We start from the raw sequence: 15382 nt of genomic DNA on the forward strand, positions 1-15382 counted from the left end.
CCATCCCAGCACAGCCAGAGCAGGGATTGGCAAACTTCTGTAAAGGGCTGGATAGTAAATACCACAGACTTTGTGGGCCATGTCATCTCTGTTGAAACCATTGAACTCTATGGTTGTAGCAGGAAAGCAGCTATAGACATTATGCAAACAATGGGTGTGGCTTGTGCCAATAAAAGTTTATTTACAAAAACAAGCAGAGGGCCAAGTTAGTCTACAGGCATCTCCACTCTGGTCCATTGTACTTACTGGTGTTCACCTAACATTTGTTTTCAATCAAGCACCTGCAGAGATAAAAATGATATAGGGATCCAGTCCCCCGAATGATATAGGGTTCTGGTGTCTGGTGCCCAGAGATCTTGGTCTCATGTATCTGAAGAATGAGAACACGGACTCGGAAGGAGAAGTAGAAGAGCAAAGATTTTTATTAAAGTGCAAATACAGCTCTCTTTGTAACATGCCAGTTTTTCATTAAAGTGCAAGTACAGCTCTCTTACAAGAGACGGTACCCGAAAATGGCATGCCCATTGGCTAAGGCAAAAAGCTCTTATTCTTATACCTTCCCTTGCCTGCTTGGGGAAGGGAGCAGGCACCTTCTAATGGAATTTGTCAGATCTGCTCTGTTTGTCTGGCCTAAAGGGATTTCCGAGATAACTTATTAACCTCAGAAGGCAATTACATTTTTGTCCTGGAGTGAATGAGTCATTTCGGAACCTGGAGTTTCAGGATATGGCTGCCTTTGTTTATTCCACCAGGGGCTTCCCCGTCCACCTAACAACATGCTAACTAATCTGTCTCAAAAATAGTTGGAAAACCATTGCTCTAACATGTATTAGCAGCGACACTCAACCCACCAAACATAGATGCAAAGTTTCTGGTCTCATCATAAACATCAGAGCTAAGCAAGCTGTGCCTGGAGACCTCTGGCCAAGGGATCCCTGAGAGCAGCTGTCATTCCCTGCTCATATTTTTCTCCCTAAAACTGCCACTTATCAGACTTGGCAAAGAACACATCATCTTGCTTCATCCACAGTCATGCTGGAGTCCTGCAGCCTTCTCCTCATTTTTGTGATTGTTTGTACATTGTCATCATATGACAAACTGGCATGTTACAAAGAAAGGCCACTCCAACAGAGTTTGGTTTTTTTTAAACAAATAAGATGTGTTACTGCTTTATTTTAAAAATAGTAACTTTTTAACATTTACTACATAAAAATAGTATAATTATAATAAACAATTTTTAAAATATCACCTAGAATCTGCCATGCTAATACAAAATGAACTGTTTTCATTCTTTCCTTCTTTCTAATCTTCATTCAATACCTAGCCAGGTGTTAAGTCAGCGCACCTGGTGTTTCCTTAGTTTATAGGGATTTTCAGACCTCAATTGAAACTGAGCAGCTGAAGCCAAGCACTAACAGGAAGCATGGAGACCTCTCCAGATAAATGTTTCCAACCTCAGAAGGCACTTCTGACCCTCAAATTGACCCCCACCCCCTCCCCAAATAAGGCTGAGCCCTTTCCTGAGACAAACGCTTTTTAAAATGGTGCCATGTGTTTCTCCGTCAGGAACAGGTACACCAGGAAGTGAATCTGAAAGCAAGGGCCTTGACTTCCTAGCAATTGATGTAAGTATTTTGGGAGTGAAACAGACGTTTTAAAACAATCGCTGTCTTTTGGTGTGGCAGGCTAAAGAATGTTCCCCCGGAAAGACACCGAGGTTCTACTCCCTGGAACCTGTGAATATTACCTTATATGGCAAAGCGGGGTTCTTTGAGGATGTGACTAAAGATCCTGAGATGGGGGGGTGCGGGGGGACAGATTATGCAGTTGTGGTGTCCTTACAAGAAGGAGGACATTATACATGTCCTTACACGTATAATGATATATTACTATTTCTATAAAGCCAAAGTGAGGGAACCCAACTTTTTGTTGATGTGTACATGCAGTTTGGATGTTCTCTGCAAAGTCTCGGCACAGCCTTGGTGGGCGTTTTGAGGCCCTTTCTTGGAGGCCTTGGCAGTGCAGCCCTCTCTCCCCTCCAGGAAGCCCTCCTGATGCAGTCCTCTCTCTCCAGCATCCCCTCTCTGCCCAGCCTTCCCATCCTCTCTCTGGAACTCCCAGGGTTCCTGGTTCTCCTTCATGGCAGCAGGCACGTCTGCTCACTCAGGGAGAGGCAGAGCCAAGTCTCAGAGGGCGTGGAAGAAACCGCCCAGCCACTTCTTCCGGTCAGGGCACCTCTCTGGGCCGAAGGAGCTCCTCTCTGATAAGGGACGGGATTCCTGAGCGGCAGCGTGTCCTGAGCCCGTGGTCACTTCCCAGCTGGCTCTCCCATGAGACAGAAATCAAGTCTGTCAGGAACCATCTCTTGTCAGAGTTTAGGGAGATTTTATATCTCTGAACGCATGCATATAACTATATGTTTCTTAATTAACTAGGTTTTTTGTTCAAAAAATAATATATGTGCACAGTAAAAAAAAAAAAAAACCGCAAACAGTGCATAAAGGTGCACGACGAGAGGAGGGTGCTGCTCGCAGGCCAGAGCCCCGGGTCCCTCGCACCCCCCCCCCACATCTGCCTCCCACTGCACCCCTCTGACCCATTTCTAGTGCAGCGTGCAGAAATACTCCATGGGTACACAAGCACCTAGGGGTCAGTGCGTATGTATTTGGGCAAAAATGACACATCTTATTAGTTATTTAGTCGTAGAGTTCATTTTGACCTAAAATTTCAAAGCAAACTCTTTGAAAAAGCAAAACCCAGAATTGGTTGTGGGCTCAAACAACACTGCCAATTCTCAAAACCTCCCTGGGGTTCCCTCTTTGCCACTACCTAGCACTTGCTCTCCCACCCGTGGACAGCGGTCTTGGGATGATTTGAAATTCTCGGCAAGTGATTTCTCAGGTGGGAAAGGGACTTGTCTACAGAGGCCCGGCCTAGAGACGCCCTTCTCGGCTAGGAGGCCTCCAAACAGGCCTCCTCCCTGCTCCGAGACCCTTTCTGTCCACAGGGGCGTGGAGACAAGGACGTGTACTGTCAGACGTGCAGGCAGTTCTTCAGTTCTCTGCATAACAAGAAAGAACACCTCCTGGGGAAGCAGCACCTGCAGACCCTCACAGGTAACCACCGGCTCTGCTCTGTGATGCCACGTGGCAATTGCAGACCTAGACTCCGCCCGCAACCCATAACCACCTCCTTGTTTACATTTAATGCCAGGTGGGTGGTTCTTCCAGGGAACCGTAATGAGCAAGACCCAGCGGCTGTGCCTTCTCCCATCCCTCTGGGGGCCTCGGGTCCCCCTGGAGCTTTTGCTCACTTTGCTCCAGCGCCCTGCCTCCTAAGCGTCCCCAGAGCTTGGTGGCAGTGCCCACCTCCGGGTACTCTCAGCCTGCAGTGCTCTGTGTCTGTCACTATGGCACTCGCCCCCACCCAGGTCTTGCTTAAAACTGTCACTTTCCCTGGGAGGTCACCCTGCTCACTCTGTAAACCATTGCACACCTCCTGCCCCTTGCCCATATTTCTGTCTCTGCTTTATTTTGCTCCATCATTCCATCATTTCTATCTGCCTCTTTCATTTGCTCATTTATATTGTTGTTTATTATTTCCTGCCAGTTTGTAAGTACCTTGTGTTTGGGATTCTTTTTCCCCATTTTATTTACTGTAGTAACCTCTGGGCCCGGAGCCATGCCAGGCACTCATAGTTGGCACTCAGTGAGCATGTGTTGAATGAATGAATGAATATATTCAACAAGTAACTGAGCACTTATTCCTTCCCAGGCCCTGAGCCAGGTGCTAGAAACAAAGAAAGAATGAGACTGAACTGTGTCTCCCCAAAACCTGAAGTATACATTAATACAACATCTTCACATTAAAATGTCTTGCATTCAAATGAAATGAGACCCACAGAGTACAATGATTACAACTACATAAAGTCCCGGCTGTGCTCTGGGACTAGGAAAGATTCCCTAAGAGTGGGAACAGTTATGTCAGGTGCTGGCCTAACGGGTGACATCTTTTTTGTTGTTGTTGTTCCACCTATTCTTTAATGTTGTTAAAATAGAAGCAGATCTGACTTAAGCCCCGACTCTGCACCATGCTTGCTGAGTGGCCTGGGTCCAGTTACCTAACCTCTCTGTGCTCCCACTGCCCCATCTGTAAAGTGAGGATGAAACTGCCTGCCTCGCAGGCTCCTCTGAGGATGTGCTTCAGTGCCTTTGCAGGTCTGGTACCTGCAGAACATCACCTCCCCCTGGAAGTCTTCCCTGATCCCAGACTTGGTGGTGGCCTCCTGGGGCTCCTGAGGCTCCCTTTCCTTTTGTAATTATCCCGTTATTGTCACCACCACCCTGCAGCACACACGCTGTGTGTATGTGCACACAAACACACAGAATATGCTCAAACACTTGATGAAGGAATGTATGGATGTGTAGGAGGCACACGGTAAGTCTGGTGTTTGAAAAGAAAGAAACTGTTTGCTGTTATTCACCATCTTGTGGATGGTGAATAACAGCAAATGGAGATAAAAATGCATCTCATTACCTGCAATTGAGTATAACGTGAGCTCCAATGCCTGGAGTTATGCTGTGCAAATGAGCCGCTGGAGAGATTAAGACTCATTTCAAAAATCTATAAAATCATGTGCCGGGCCCGTGAAGCTGTGAATGTGGCTAGTGCCAGGTAGCTCTGAGGGCCTCTGCCGTCACTTACAAGAAAAGAGGCGTGCATTGACCTCCCTTCATCATCCCTCTAAACCACCGACAAATTTTGCTTGGGCAGTGGGGCTCCTGAGAGCGCTTCCATTTCTGCTTTTATTGCTGCCGGAGTTCAGTGGGAGTTTCAAGTCTCTGAGGCCTGGTCCTGACGGGAGGGAATGTTGGCCTTGCACCCTTCAGGGCTCAGCTCTCACTCAGCGGGGGATTCCCCAGGCAGGAGTGAGTGCAGGGGTCACCTGCCCCCAGTGTCGCTGCCCAAGAAGAGCCTGAGCTGTCCCATCTCTGGGTCTCTGTGTTTCCTCTCAGCAAAACCAGAGCGCAGAGCAGATGGGTGTGCAGGGTCCCAGAGCTCTCTTGTAACAGTGTTGTTGAAATCTGATTGACATGCCATAAAATGCAGCCCCTGAAAGCGGGTTTTAGGATGGTCACAGATATGTGCAACCATGACTGCAATGAAGTTTGGAATATTTTCCTCACCGCAGAAAGAAACCCGGTACACATCAGCAGTCTCTCCCTATTCCTAAGCACCCACCACCATGTGTTCTGTCTCCACGGGAGGTCCCAGCGTTTGAACACTTGATGTCTCCTTTCCATGAAAGAACGTCAGGCACGTCCACCATGGTGACATCCTAGGTGGACTGTGCCCTGTCACTGTGAAGGGCCTTAGTGTGAATCCCTGCTCCACCACTTACCACCTTTAATACCTTGGGCCAACTCTCCACCCATCACCCAAGTTTCCTCCAGTGCAGAAATGGGCATAATAACAGCTCTGACCTCATGGTGCTGTCGCAGGTGTTAAACGACATCATCCTGTGACAGCCTCTAACCTGCCAGCTTCAGCTCGGTGTCCACTGTTGTTCTTCCGAGCCTGGGGCAGTGGTGTGTCAGCAACTCTGTCCCTCCCCGCTTCCCTTCCAGGAACCGCAGAGCTCCGTGCTTCCCATGGCTCCCTGCTCTGTGAGTTCCTTTGTGTCTCCCCTCACGCTGGCCTTCTCCTGCAATGGCCTTCCCACTTCTGTGCACCAGCTCACCCCTCCGCATCCTTCAAAAGCCTATGAGAAAGATGCGTCCTAGTAAGTGTTGGTGAGGATGTGTGGGAATCACAGCCCTGACTCGCTGCCGGTGGGAATGTGGAACGGGGCAGCCACTGTGGGAAACAGTCTGGACGTTCCTCAGAAGGTTAAACGTACAGATACCTTATGACCCAGCAATTCTGCTCCATGCGGACCCCAGAGAACAGAAAATGTATGCCCACACAACGTTATGAATGTGCCTATTAGCACTCTTCATAATAGCCCCAAAGTGGGAACAACTCAAACGCCCCTCACTGCTAAAGGATAAACAAAATGTGGTCTCTCCATTCAATGGAATATTATTCAGCCATGAAAATCAATCAAGTACTGACACGCTACAACCTAGATGAACCTTGAAAACATGGGAAGTTAAAAAAAAAAGTCACAAAGGACCACATGTTGTATGATATCATGTACACAAAATGACCAGAACAGGAAAATCTATACCGACAGAAAGCAGATTAGGCTGGTGTAGGGCTCCGCCTAGGGCTGGCGGAGGGGATGGGGGTCAGGGGGTGACCGCTGGAGGGTACTGGGTTTCTTTTTAGAGTGATGAATGTGTTCTAAAACTGACTGTAGTAATGGTTTCACATATCTGAATATACTAAGAACTAAAATTTGAATTGTATACTTTAAATGAGCGAATTGTATGGCGTATGAATTAGATATCAATAAACTTGTTAGAAAAAAAGGACTGCCTCCTCCAGGAAGCCTCCCCTGCTGCCCTCCATCCAGCCTCGGTCCCAGTGCGCTCTGTGTGTATGTCTGCCTGGCCCGCAGCCTGGGGACCCAGCACAAGAACTGGCTTGCCCACATCTGATCAGAGGGCCAGGCCTGGAGGAGCCACTTGTTTTTGCTCCTTGAGGTGACCTTTCCTGTGGGATTTTCTTTGCTTTTTAGGGGAATTCGAAAAAGATTCTGCCCAGTGCTTGAAGCATCTGGGACCTCTGGAGGAAGAGGAAGGTCAGAATTTGAAACAGGGGGACTCAGAGGAGGAAGCCAAGCGTCCTGATCTCCCAACACTCGGAGCTCTAATCCCAGAGAAGACCTTTGCTTCACTTGACTTGTGTTTCTTGCAAGAGTTTATCTTCAAACTTCTGAAAAGTGAGTGGTGAGGCTCAGCAGCTCTCTGGTAACTCTGGTGACCTAGGATGTTACAATGCTGGTCACAACTACCTCCATAGTAGGTTGTAAGATGGAATAGAACAACATAAGAAAGGGCACCATCTAGGAGAATAACAATAAGTAGAAATAATAATCAGATGGGAAATCAGTGAGGGCCTCCAACAAGCCAGGCTCAGGTCTAAGCAGTTTATACAGATTGCCTCTTTTACTTCTCATAAAAGTACTATGAGGTCAGTAATAGTATCACCTGCTTTTAAAGATGAGGCACTTGCAGCACAGAGAGGTTAAGTAACATGTTTGCACAGCTGGTGAGTGGCCAGGCTAAGATTTAAACCCAGGCCATTGGTTCTAAGACCCGTGTTCTTCCCTACTTCCTAACAATCTCAACCATGTAAAAGTATGCACATGTAAATCCACACTAATATTTACGATGGTTTTCTCCAGGAGGCAAAAGGAGATTTTGTGTTTTTCAATCCTTTCTGTGCCTGCCACATTTTCTTCTAGGGATAGGTGTCCTTTATATTAGCAGAGAAAGAAATAAACTCTATTAAAGTGGATTTGGAGAATGACCCGCACACAGTGGGGTCCCAGCTGCTGCCTGCCTGAGGTTCATTTCAAAGGGAAGGGGAGGTTTTTTGATGGAAAAGAACAGAAAATGATGGCTTTCTCCTGTCTTTCCTCCCAGTCAAGGAATATGAGCTCAGAGAGCTGAGGAAGACTCTAGAAAGAGCTCAAGCAAAGCAGATGGCCCTGCAGAGGCAGCTGGCTGAGTTTCAGGTGAGACCCTGCGAGGGAAGTGTCCACTGCTCAGCTCAGGGTCCCCACCCGTCCGGCGTCAGAAAACAAGGGATGAAGATTGCATGGTCCACTTAAATAAGGTCTTTAGAGGAAGACAGCCATGCCCACTTCCCAGGAATGGGGGAGGGTCGAGGCCTGGCATACAGCATCCTTTCTCAGTGGGCCGGAAGTCCCCCAGGAGCCCATCCCCTCCACACACAGCCCTCCTCCTGGCCCTGCCCCACACTGTCCCTGGCCTGGCCTGATTTCTGTTGTGGGGCCCTGCAGATGACAGCCTGAGAAGGGCCAGCTGGGAAATCAGGCCTAGCTGTGGACCTGGGCCCCCCTCTCCAAACCTCGCTTCCCAGGCCTCTAAAATGAGGCAGGGACACCTCGGTGAGGGAGACACTGAGCCTCGTAAAGGGCCCAGCTCAAAGCAGGACTATAATCGGAGGAGGCTGCTCCCTGGAACAGGGAGGAGAGATCCTGGATTCCTCGCAGGAGCAGCTGCAAGACACTCTTTAATGGTTGACTTTGTTGACTTATTTACTTATTTGCCTATTTAATCATTTACTTATTTATTTTATTTACTTATACTTATTTGCCTACTTATGTACTTTTACTTATATATGTATTTATTCATTTACTTATTTCTACATATTTACTTATTTATTCACTTCTTTATGTGTTCATTCATTCATTCATTCATTCATGCGAATGTGTTGCTCCCCACGGAGGGCTGGCGGCCCTGCACAGCTTGGTGTTCCTTCCAGAACCAGCAGCAGAGGCTGGAGGTGGAGCTCGCAGGCCTGAAGACCTATGGGCTCATCCTGACCAAGGAGCTGGAGAATCTGAACATGGTGGTGATGCTGTCCCACTTCGGCCTGCAGGTCATGGACACGGGTGAGGCCCCCAGGCCATTGCAGCCCCTCTCCCCGTGCCCACACACGCTCCCTCTGGGTCCCCACTGGGCCCGAAAGCCCAGGCCTTGGGAGATTCCTGTCGTTCACTCGCTCACTCGTGCCTGTGTCCCTCACTTCTTCGCTCAGTGCATATTCCCGCGTGGCCAGCGCCTCCAGGCCCCGTGCGGGTGTTGGGGGGTTGGGGGGGTGGAGATGAACCGTGACACTGGTGATCTGGATTCCGGCACCACCAGGGGCCAGGACCTGAGCTGGGCACCACGGGGCATGAGGACATCGAGAAGCCCCTGGTCTCAAGCTCTAATCAGATGGACAGACGCTGGTCCCTAGACTGTTGGGGTACAGCATCCTGGCGGGGGCTGCCCTCTGTGGACAGATGCCATGCGGGAAGAAATTACTTCTCCGTGGAAGGTGGGCTTCTGGGAGGACTTGACAGAGGAACAGGCACTTCAGCTGGGCCCAGAAGGGCAGTCACAAACTCCTTAGCAAAGAAGGAAGCCCTGTTTTTGCAAAGGCGAGGAGGTTTGGAAACACAGGGGGAGGGAGGGGTCCGGTGGACCTGCGCCCTGCTGGTGCAAATACCCTTCTCTTTGAAGAAAACTGTATTTCCTTGTAAAATATTTAAACATGACAGTTTGGAGGAACATAAGCCGTGCACATTCTCCTTCATGCTCTGCCCAACCCCCAATCTCTACCCCTCCCTGGAAGTTTTTACTATTCACATTTTCCTGCATCTCCTCCCCTCCAGGTGGATTTCTACACAGCTGTGAATGGGGTGATAGTCAGTTCTGGTTAACAGGGGAACTTCCTGGGATACTGGCTGGCCTTGACCCAGAAGCAGGGTACTACCCACCCCCCCACTCCCCCACCCCCGCTTGGCCAGGCCTTAACCCCTTAGTTACTGGATTGTGCTTGGGGTCCTGGGCTTGGGGGGGGCCCTGGGCAGTGGCTGTTTACCAACCAGTCTGGCAGCTTTCAGTGTTAGCAGACCTGTTTTGACCTTTGGTGCACTACTGGCCAGCCACCAGCACTGTGCAGACGAGAACAGACGCAGCCGTCACAGCTGGTCCGTCTTCTACGATTGGGATAGCACTGTGCACTCACGTGCTGTTCTACACATGTCGGAGAGATCTCCCCTGTCTGGATGTGTAACGACCCTCATTGGACCTTGACGTCGTGTGGTGTAGCAGACCCCAGCTCACCAGGCCCCTGCTGAAGCACACTGAAGTGGGGACACCCAGGGTTTCACCATCCCGAGGAAGCAGAGGGAGCATTCCTTAAATAGCGAAGCCTCAAGCCCAAGGGCCCTGGCAGGGAGAGGTGTGGAGTAGGTTCTGCTGCTTCGGAAGCTTGGAGGCCCCTGACCCCTCATCTTGAGTGAGAGCGTTTGCCCTGCGTCCTTCCATGACTTCCGTGTGGGTTTTTATACTTCCACACTGGAAGTGCATAGGGGGAGGTGACCGGGCTTGAGTGCTCCTGAGCGTGGAGGGTTACTCAGACTTGGGCTCCTACTAGATACAGGAGGCAGGTAGGAGTGTGATAAACCCACCTGCCCGTTCTCTCTTCCTGTGAGGCCTCTTAGCCTGCAAATCGGATCCATTTGCTGCAGTTATGACGAGGGCAGCTACAGGGAGCAGATGGAGGTTGCTGTGGGGTCTGCTACTGTCCCGGCTTGCTCCCAGGAGCATCCTTCCCAGGGAAACCGTGATGGACAGAAGGTGTTGGGCGTGGTGCCTGGACAGTATAACGTGAAGGAGACCGGCTTTCAGAAAGCGTTTGTTGATCATTGGATCCAACATTATAATGCCTCTGGCATCAAGTAAGGTCCAGAAAGCGGTTTTGATGTTCAGCTCTTCTCTGTTCCCACCACTCTCTGCCCTGTGCAGCTCCCCCTCCAGCCGGCTATTGGGAAAACACCTCTGAGCACATCCTGTGTGCCCAGGCCTGGGCTCTGAGCTGGAATCCTGGAATTTCAGGAGACGTTTTATGATCTCGTAGAGTGCTGAGTCTCAGAGGGGGGGCACATGGGAAATAAATCAGGCTGCTGGAGTGACCCAGCAACCCTCGGTGAGCCAGGAGTTGTCTGTTCCAGGCTTGGCACTTAGTAGGTCTCCAGGAGTGTTTGGGATGAGAGCAGTCATTGTGCTACCATCAGAAACAGCCCTTGGGCTCTGTCACTTTTAACTGTTCTGCTCCCATCCCCAACTCTGTAGCATAAAGCGGTGCCCCACGCCTGTACCTAGGGGACCCCAGGACACCTCCCCGGCTGCTGAGGTCTCTTCCATGGAGGCAGCTCTATGGAGAAAGGATGGAAGACCCTGGGGCCATGCGGATGGGACAGCTGGCTCTACTGACTAAGGAGGAAATAAATTGTGTACTTGTGTGTTTGCACAACAGGTTCAGTCTGTCTTTTATGTCTGGGGCTGGGCCATTCTTCCTGTCAGTGTGAGCACTCTGACATCTTGTCTTCTTTTCTGTTTCGTGTTTTCCCACTGCTGGGCCCGCCAGACTGATTTCAGGACTTCCTAATAGGTCACAGGGTATGGTCTAAAGTCTTCCTTGGGTATCTTCACTGCAGCCCCCTTAAGCTTGACGACCCTAATTTATGACCAGGCTGGTTGGAGTCCCAGGCCTGAATGCTTTCCTGTCTTCATGCCGGAGGCAAGAAACCTGGGCTGGGCCTCTGCAGGGCTGAGATGAAACACCAGCAACTCTTAGGGTCACAGGTGGTTGGAACACCCACGTGCAGAATGAGGATGAAACCACATAGCTAAGCTGCTAGGAGCGCTGGCTCTGGAGCCAGGCTGGTTGTTTAGACACTGCCACTTATTAGATAAGTTACTTTGCCTCTAGGATGCTCAGTTTCTCCATCTGCAAAATGGGGCTGATAGCAGGACTTCCCTCGGTTATTGGAGGATTAAGTAGGTTCACAGACCAGGGCTTGGCACATGGGGAGTTCCATAAATGTTAGCCAAGATGACAGTCAGGGCAGGCTTCACAGGTGTGGGTCCTCTGAAGTCGCACAGAGCCCCTCTCCCAGAGGGCCTCACGCTCAGCTTAATGCTCCACTGTCGCCATTTTGAAAGTCTCAGTAATTTTGTCTTTGAACTTGATGTCGGATGGGACAATAGAGCACGCATGCGAGCACAGGATGACACACGCACATGTAGCCTGGGATGCTGGTGGTAACGGGGGCAGTAGAAAACGACCCTGGGAGGCAGGAGGGGCTTCGCGTGGGGCCAGTGCTTGGACCACAGTGGGGACAGCCCCTGGCTCTTTAGCCCCAGGAGCCTGTCTCTACCGAACCTGCTTCTGTATGAAGTCCCAGGTCTGAGGGGCAGGACAGGAACTGCCGGGGTTCAGGCAGTAACGTCAGTGACTTATTAGGTTGGTGCAAAAGTAATTGCAGGGTTGTGTGTTTTTTTGGAATTATTTTTAACTTTTTAAACTGCAGTTACTTTTGCATCAATGTAATATTACAGAATGGAAGTATACACATGGTCATCGCAATAAAGCATACCAGGTGTTATCAGAACTCTTCAACAAGTTCAGAATCCTTGGTTTTGAAAGCTATTACAAGTATCTAAAGGCTCAGAAATACAAATTAAATGTAAAGATGGAAAAGAACACTATTGTCATATGAAGCTTTGATCAACCAATTATTAAGGAAGAAGGCAATTTAAAAAGTTAAATTCCCCTTGTAATTCAACCTAGAATGATGGGTGGCATAAACAGCTGATTGAACTACGCACAAATCATGATGCCATTTTTGATTTCTTGTGTGATCTCCACAAGTTTATAAGACAGACACTAAACAAATTCAGACATTAAACATTAAAATGCCACCATGTAAATTTACATTTTAAACAAAATTCAGACTTACGTGATGCTGTTTTGTAAGAAAAGTTAAATCTTTTTAGAAAAAAATAATTCTGCAAGAATATCAGCTCTAGACATACTAAAATTTGTATTTCAAAATATCAGAAATTTATCCCAATGATGTCATGGCCTACAGAATACTCTGAAAAGCTCCAGTGACAGTCGCATCAACAGAAGGCTCCTTCTCACAATGAAACGTTATCCAAAACGATTTGCCATTTTTATTTGCCAAGGGCAACTGATGTCACTTTCCAGTATATCGATTGAAAATGAGTGGCGACAAGTGTAAATTTTGATGACTTGAATAAATGAATTTGCAGAAAAGCAAGCCAGCAAAATCTTATAACCAAACTATCACATTAATAAGATATAATTTGTCATATAAATTATGACACCAACAATGTTATTTTTACAATTTGTAAGTTTATGTTGTTGCTCATATGTCTCTGTCATCCCTATTATAGTGTGTCCATGGTAAAATATTCTGAAGGAAAAAGCTTTAATACTTTTAACTGTAATTTACCCTGCTTTTGGAACAAGGGCTGTCCCATTTTTATTTTCCACTGAGCCTCACAAATTACGTAGCCACGTGATGGTAATGCAAGTGAAAATCGGTATAAACTGTTGTGTGCTGTCCATGATTCTAACAGGTTGCTGTGGATGTGGGAGGTGCTGGCTTTTCAAGGTCCTAGGCCTCGCCAGCCAGCTCTTTGTCCTGGGGGAGTCACAACTCCGCCCTCTCTCTGACGTCAGGGTAGTTAGATAACATGGGGAAGCCCCTCCCGCAGGCACCTGCTCAGAGGCAGGTGAATCCAAGTAGTCTACCGCCTCCCTTCTCCAGTGTGCTCTAAGCACCAGCAGCACAGATGGCACCTGGGAGCTTGTCACCACGGGGAAACTAAAACTCACCCCAGACCTACTGAAGCAGACTCTGAACTTTCATAATGTTCCAGGATGACGTATAGGCTTGTGAGAGTCTAAGAGCAGAGAAGTAGGTACTCTGCTTGGGGAAACGTGTGGTCGGTCCTTCATCCCTTTAATTGCATCCTCAGTATTGCTATTAAACGTGTGTCCACTAGAGGGCATCAGAGCCAAGTGATTATTTGATTTGCCAACTGGGCACTTAGAAATAGGAAAAAAAAGTCAAGAACAGGGCTGGGAGTTACCTCAAAAAGTCATCCTAGGACTGGGGTGCTGAATGCTTGCACTGCTCCCTCTGCCACTGGGAGACCTCAGGCACATCACTTCTCTCTCGGCCCAAATGTCTCCGTCCGTGAAGTGTAAGCAGTGGGACCACGAGATTTCCAGGGTCCCTTTCAGTCTCAGTTTGAGCTTGGATGGAGCAGGTCTCTTCCTGTTGCAGTTTTCTGTCCCGTATCCCCAAACTTGCCAAGGAAATAGACTCAATCTCCAGGCTCCTGTCTCTACAGGTAAGACGTTCTCCTCTTCCCGACTGTTAAGGCCTCGGGAGACCAGGGACTGCGTCTTGGAATTCGGGATGTCTGGCCTGGAATGTTAAGGTGCCTGGCATTCTAGAAGCAATGGCACATTCGTCTGTGTGCCAAATAGAGTGGGTTCTGAGCATGGGTAGAGAGGTGTAAGATGATGGAGGGACAGAGCTGGACCAACCCAACCATTTCACAGGTGGGGAAGCCGAGGTCCAAGGAAGGGTGTGATGGTATCCGGGTCCCTATAGCACAGAGTCAGTGTGGAGTTGGGACTAGAACTCAAGCATCCAAGGGCCGAGGGCAGCCGTCCAAGTGCAAAGCCTTTTTTCTAGCCGAGGTGGGTGGGTCCTCATTGCCTGGGTCTCTGGGGGAGCTAGCGCTTTCTGACTTGTTGCTCAGAGTGGAGCTCGGAGCCTTGCCAGCAGAGCAGGACAAGGCCTGCAGGGGCTGCTCGCGATCCTAACGCTTCAGGATTTCTGACAGGATGACAAGAGCAGGGGGGTGTCTCTGCCCACAGCTGGGTCTCATTCAGGTCTCCACTGGGCTCCAGAGACATTAATGGAGACCCTCGAGCCAGTGGGCCACAGTGGTGGGCTGTCAGCCCAGAGCACAGCTCTGACCATGCCACCACCCTGCTCAAAAGCCCCTGGTGGCTCCCTATTGCAGAAACCATCACGCTCCTCAGCCTGGCATGAATGGCCCTCCAAATTGGGACTCAACTGCCTTGGTAAATCACAGCCAGCCATCCTGCCAAACGGGCCCATTTGCTGGGTGGGCCCATAAGCCCACGTCATCCTGCCCACCTGCCTTATTTCCCCTCTATTTATAGAGCACGTACCAGGTGCCAGGCATTGCTCTCGGCAATGGGGAGGCAGCAGAAAGTACACAGACAAGACCCCGCCCCCCTCAAGCTCACGGGCAATGAGAGACAGGCAAACAAGAAATCCACCACCAACCTATAGCATTGAGCAGGGAAGGAAGCAAGAGGCACAGGATGGCAGGGCTGCAATGTCCCCTAAGTGGGCAGGGAAGCCTCAGTGAGAAGGCGGCATAGGCGTCCAGACCATCCTGATGAGAGCGAACAGCAAGTGTAAAAGCCCTGAGGCAGAAGTGGGCTTAGTGTATTCCAGAACCAGCAAGGCCAGGCGAGTGAGCACAAGGAAACGGGTGGGAGATGCCACCAAAGGGTGACATGGCCAGACATGACAGGCCTCAGGGGCTTTGGAGGGACTTTGGTTTCTATACTGAGAGAGATGGAGCCCCTGGAGGGCTCTGTCCAAGCAATGGCAAGCCCAGACATCACTCTGGCTGCCCCGTGAGCTTAGACAGTGATGGTGGGATGAGCTTGATACCCTCACAGAATGGAAAGGAGGCCAGTGTGGCTGAACAGAAGGTGGGGCAGCGGGTGGGTGAGGCATGAATTCAGGAGGGCAGCATCATGTGGGGAAGCC

The 15382-nt window shown here is 49.5% G+C and overlaps 1 protein-coding gene across 5 annotated transcripts in view; it reads left to right on the forward strand.

The window, feature by feature from the left end:
- LOC308495316 (SWI/SNF-related matrix-associated actin-dependent regulator of chromatin subfamily E member 1-related-like) overlaps positions 1-15382 on the forward strand; it is a 47179-nt gene that overhangs the window by 23011 nt on the left and 8786 nt on the right. The window contains exons 6-11 of one of the 5 annotated variants that reach the window (XM_081043276.1): positions 1567-1625; positions 3008-3116; positions 6683-6886; positions 7593-7684; positions 8458-8587; positions 10818-11123. In XM_081043276.1, the coding sequence (XP_080899402.1) occupies positions 1567-1625; positions 3008-3116; positions 6683-6886; positions 7593-7684; positions 8458-8587; positions 10818-10822 (599 nt within the window). In that variant the 3' untranslated portion in view covers positions 10823-11123. The other 4 variants (XM_081043275.1, XR_013992974.1, XM_081043273.1 and 1 more) reach the window with 4 other exon arrangements.

This window comes from Rhinolophus hipposideros (assembly GCF_964194185.1).
Source record: "Rhinolophus hipposideros genome assembly, chromosome: 1".
Classification (NCBI taxonomy): domain Eukaryota; kingdom Metazoa; phylum Chordata; class Mammalia; order Chiroptera; family Rhinolophidae; genus Rhinolophus; species Rhinolophus hipposideros.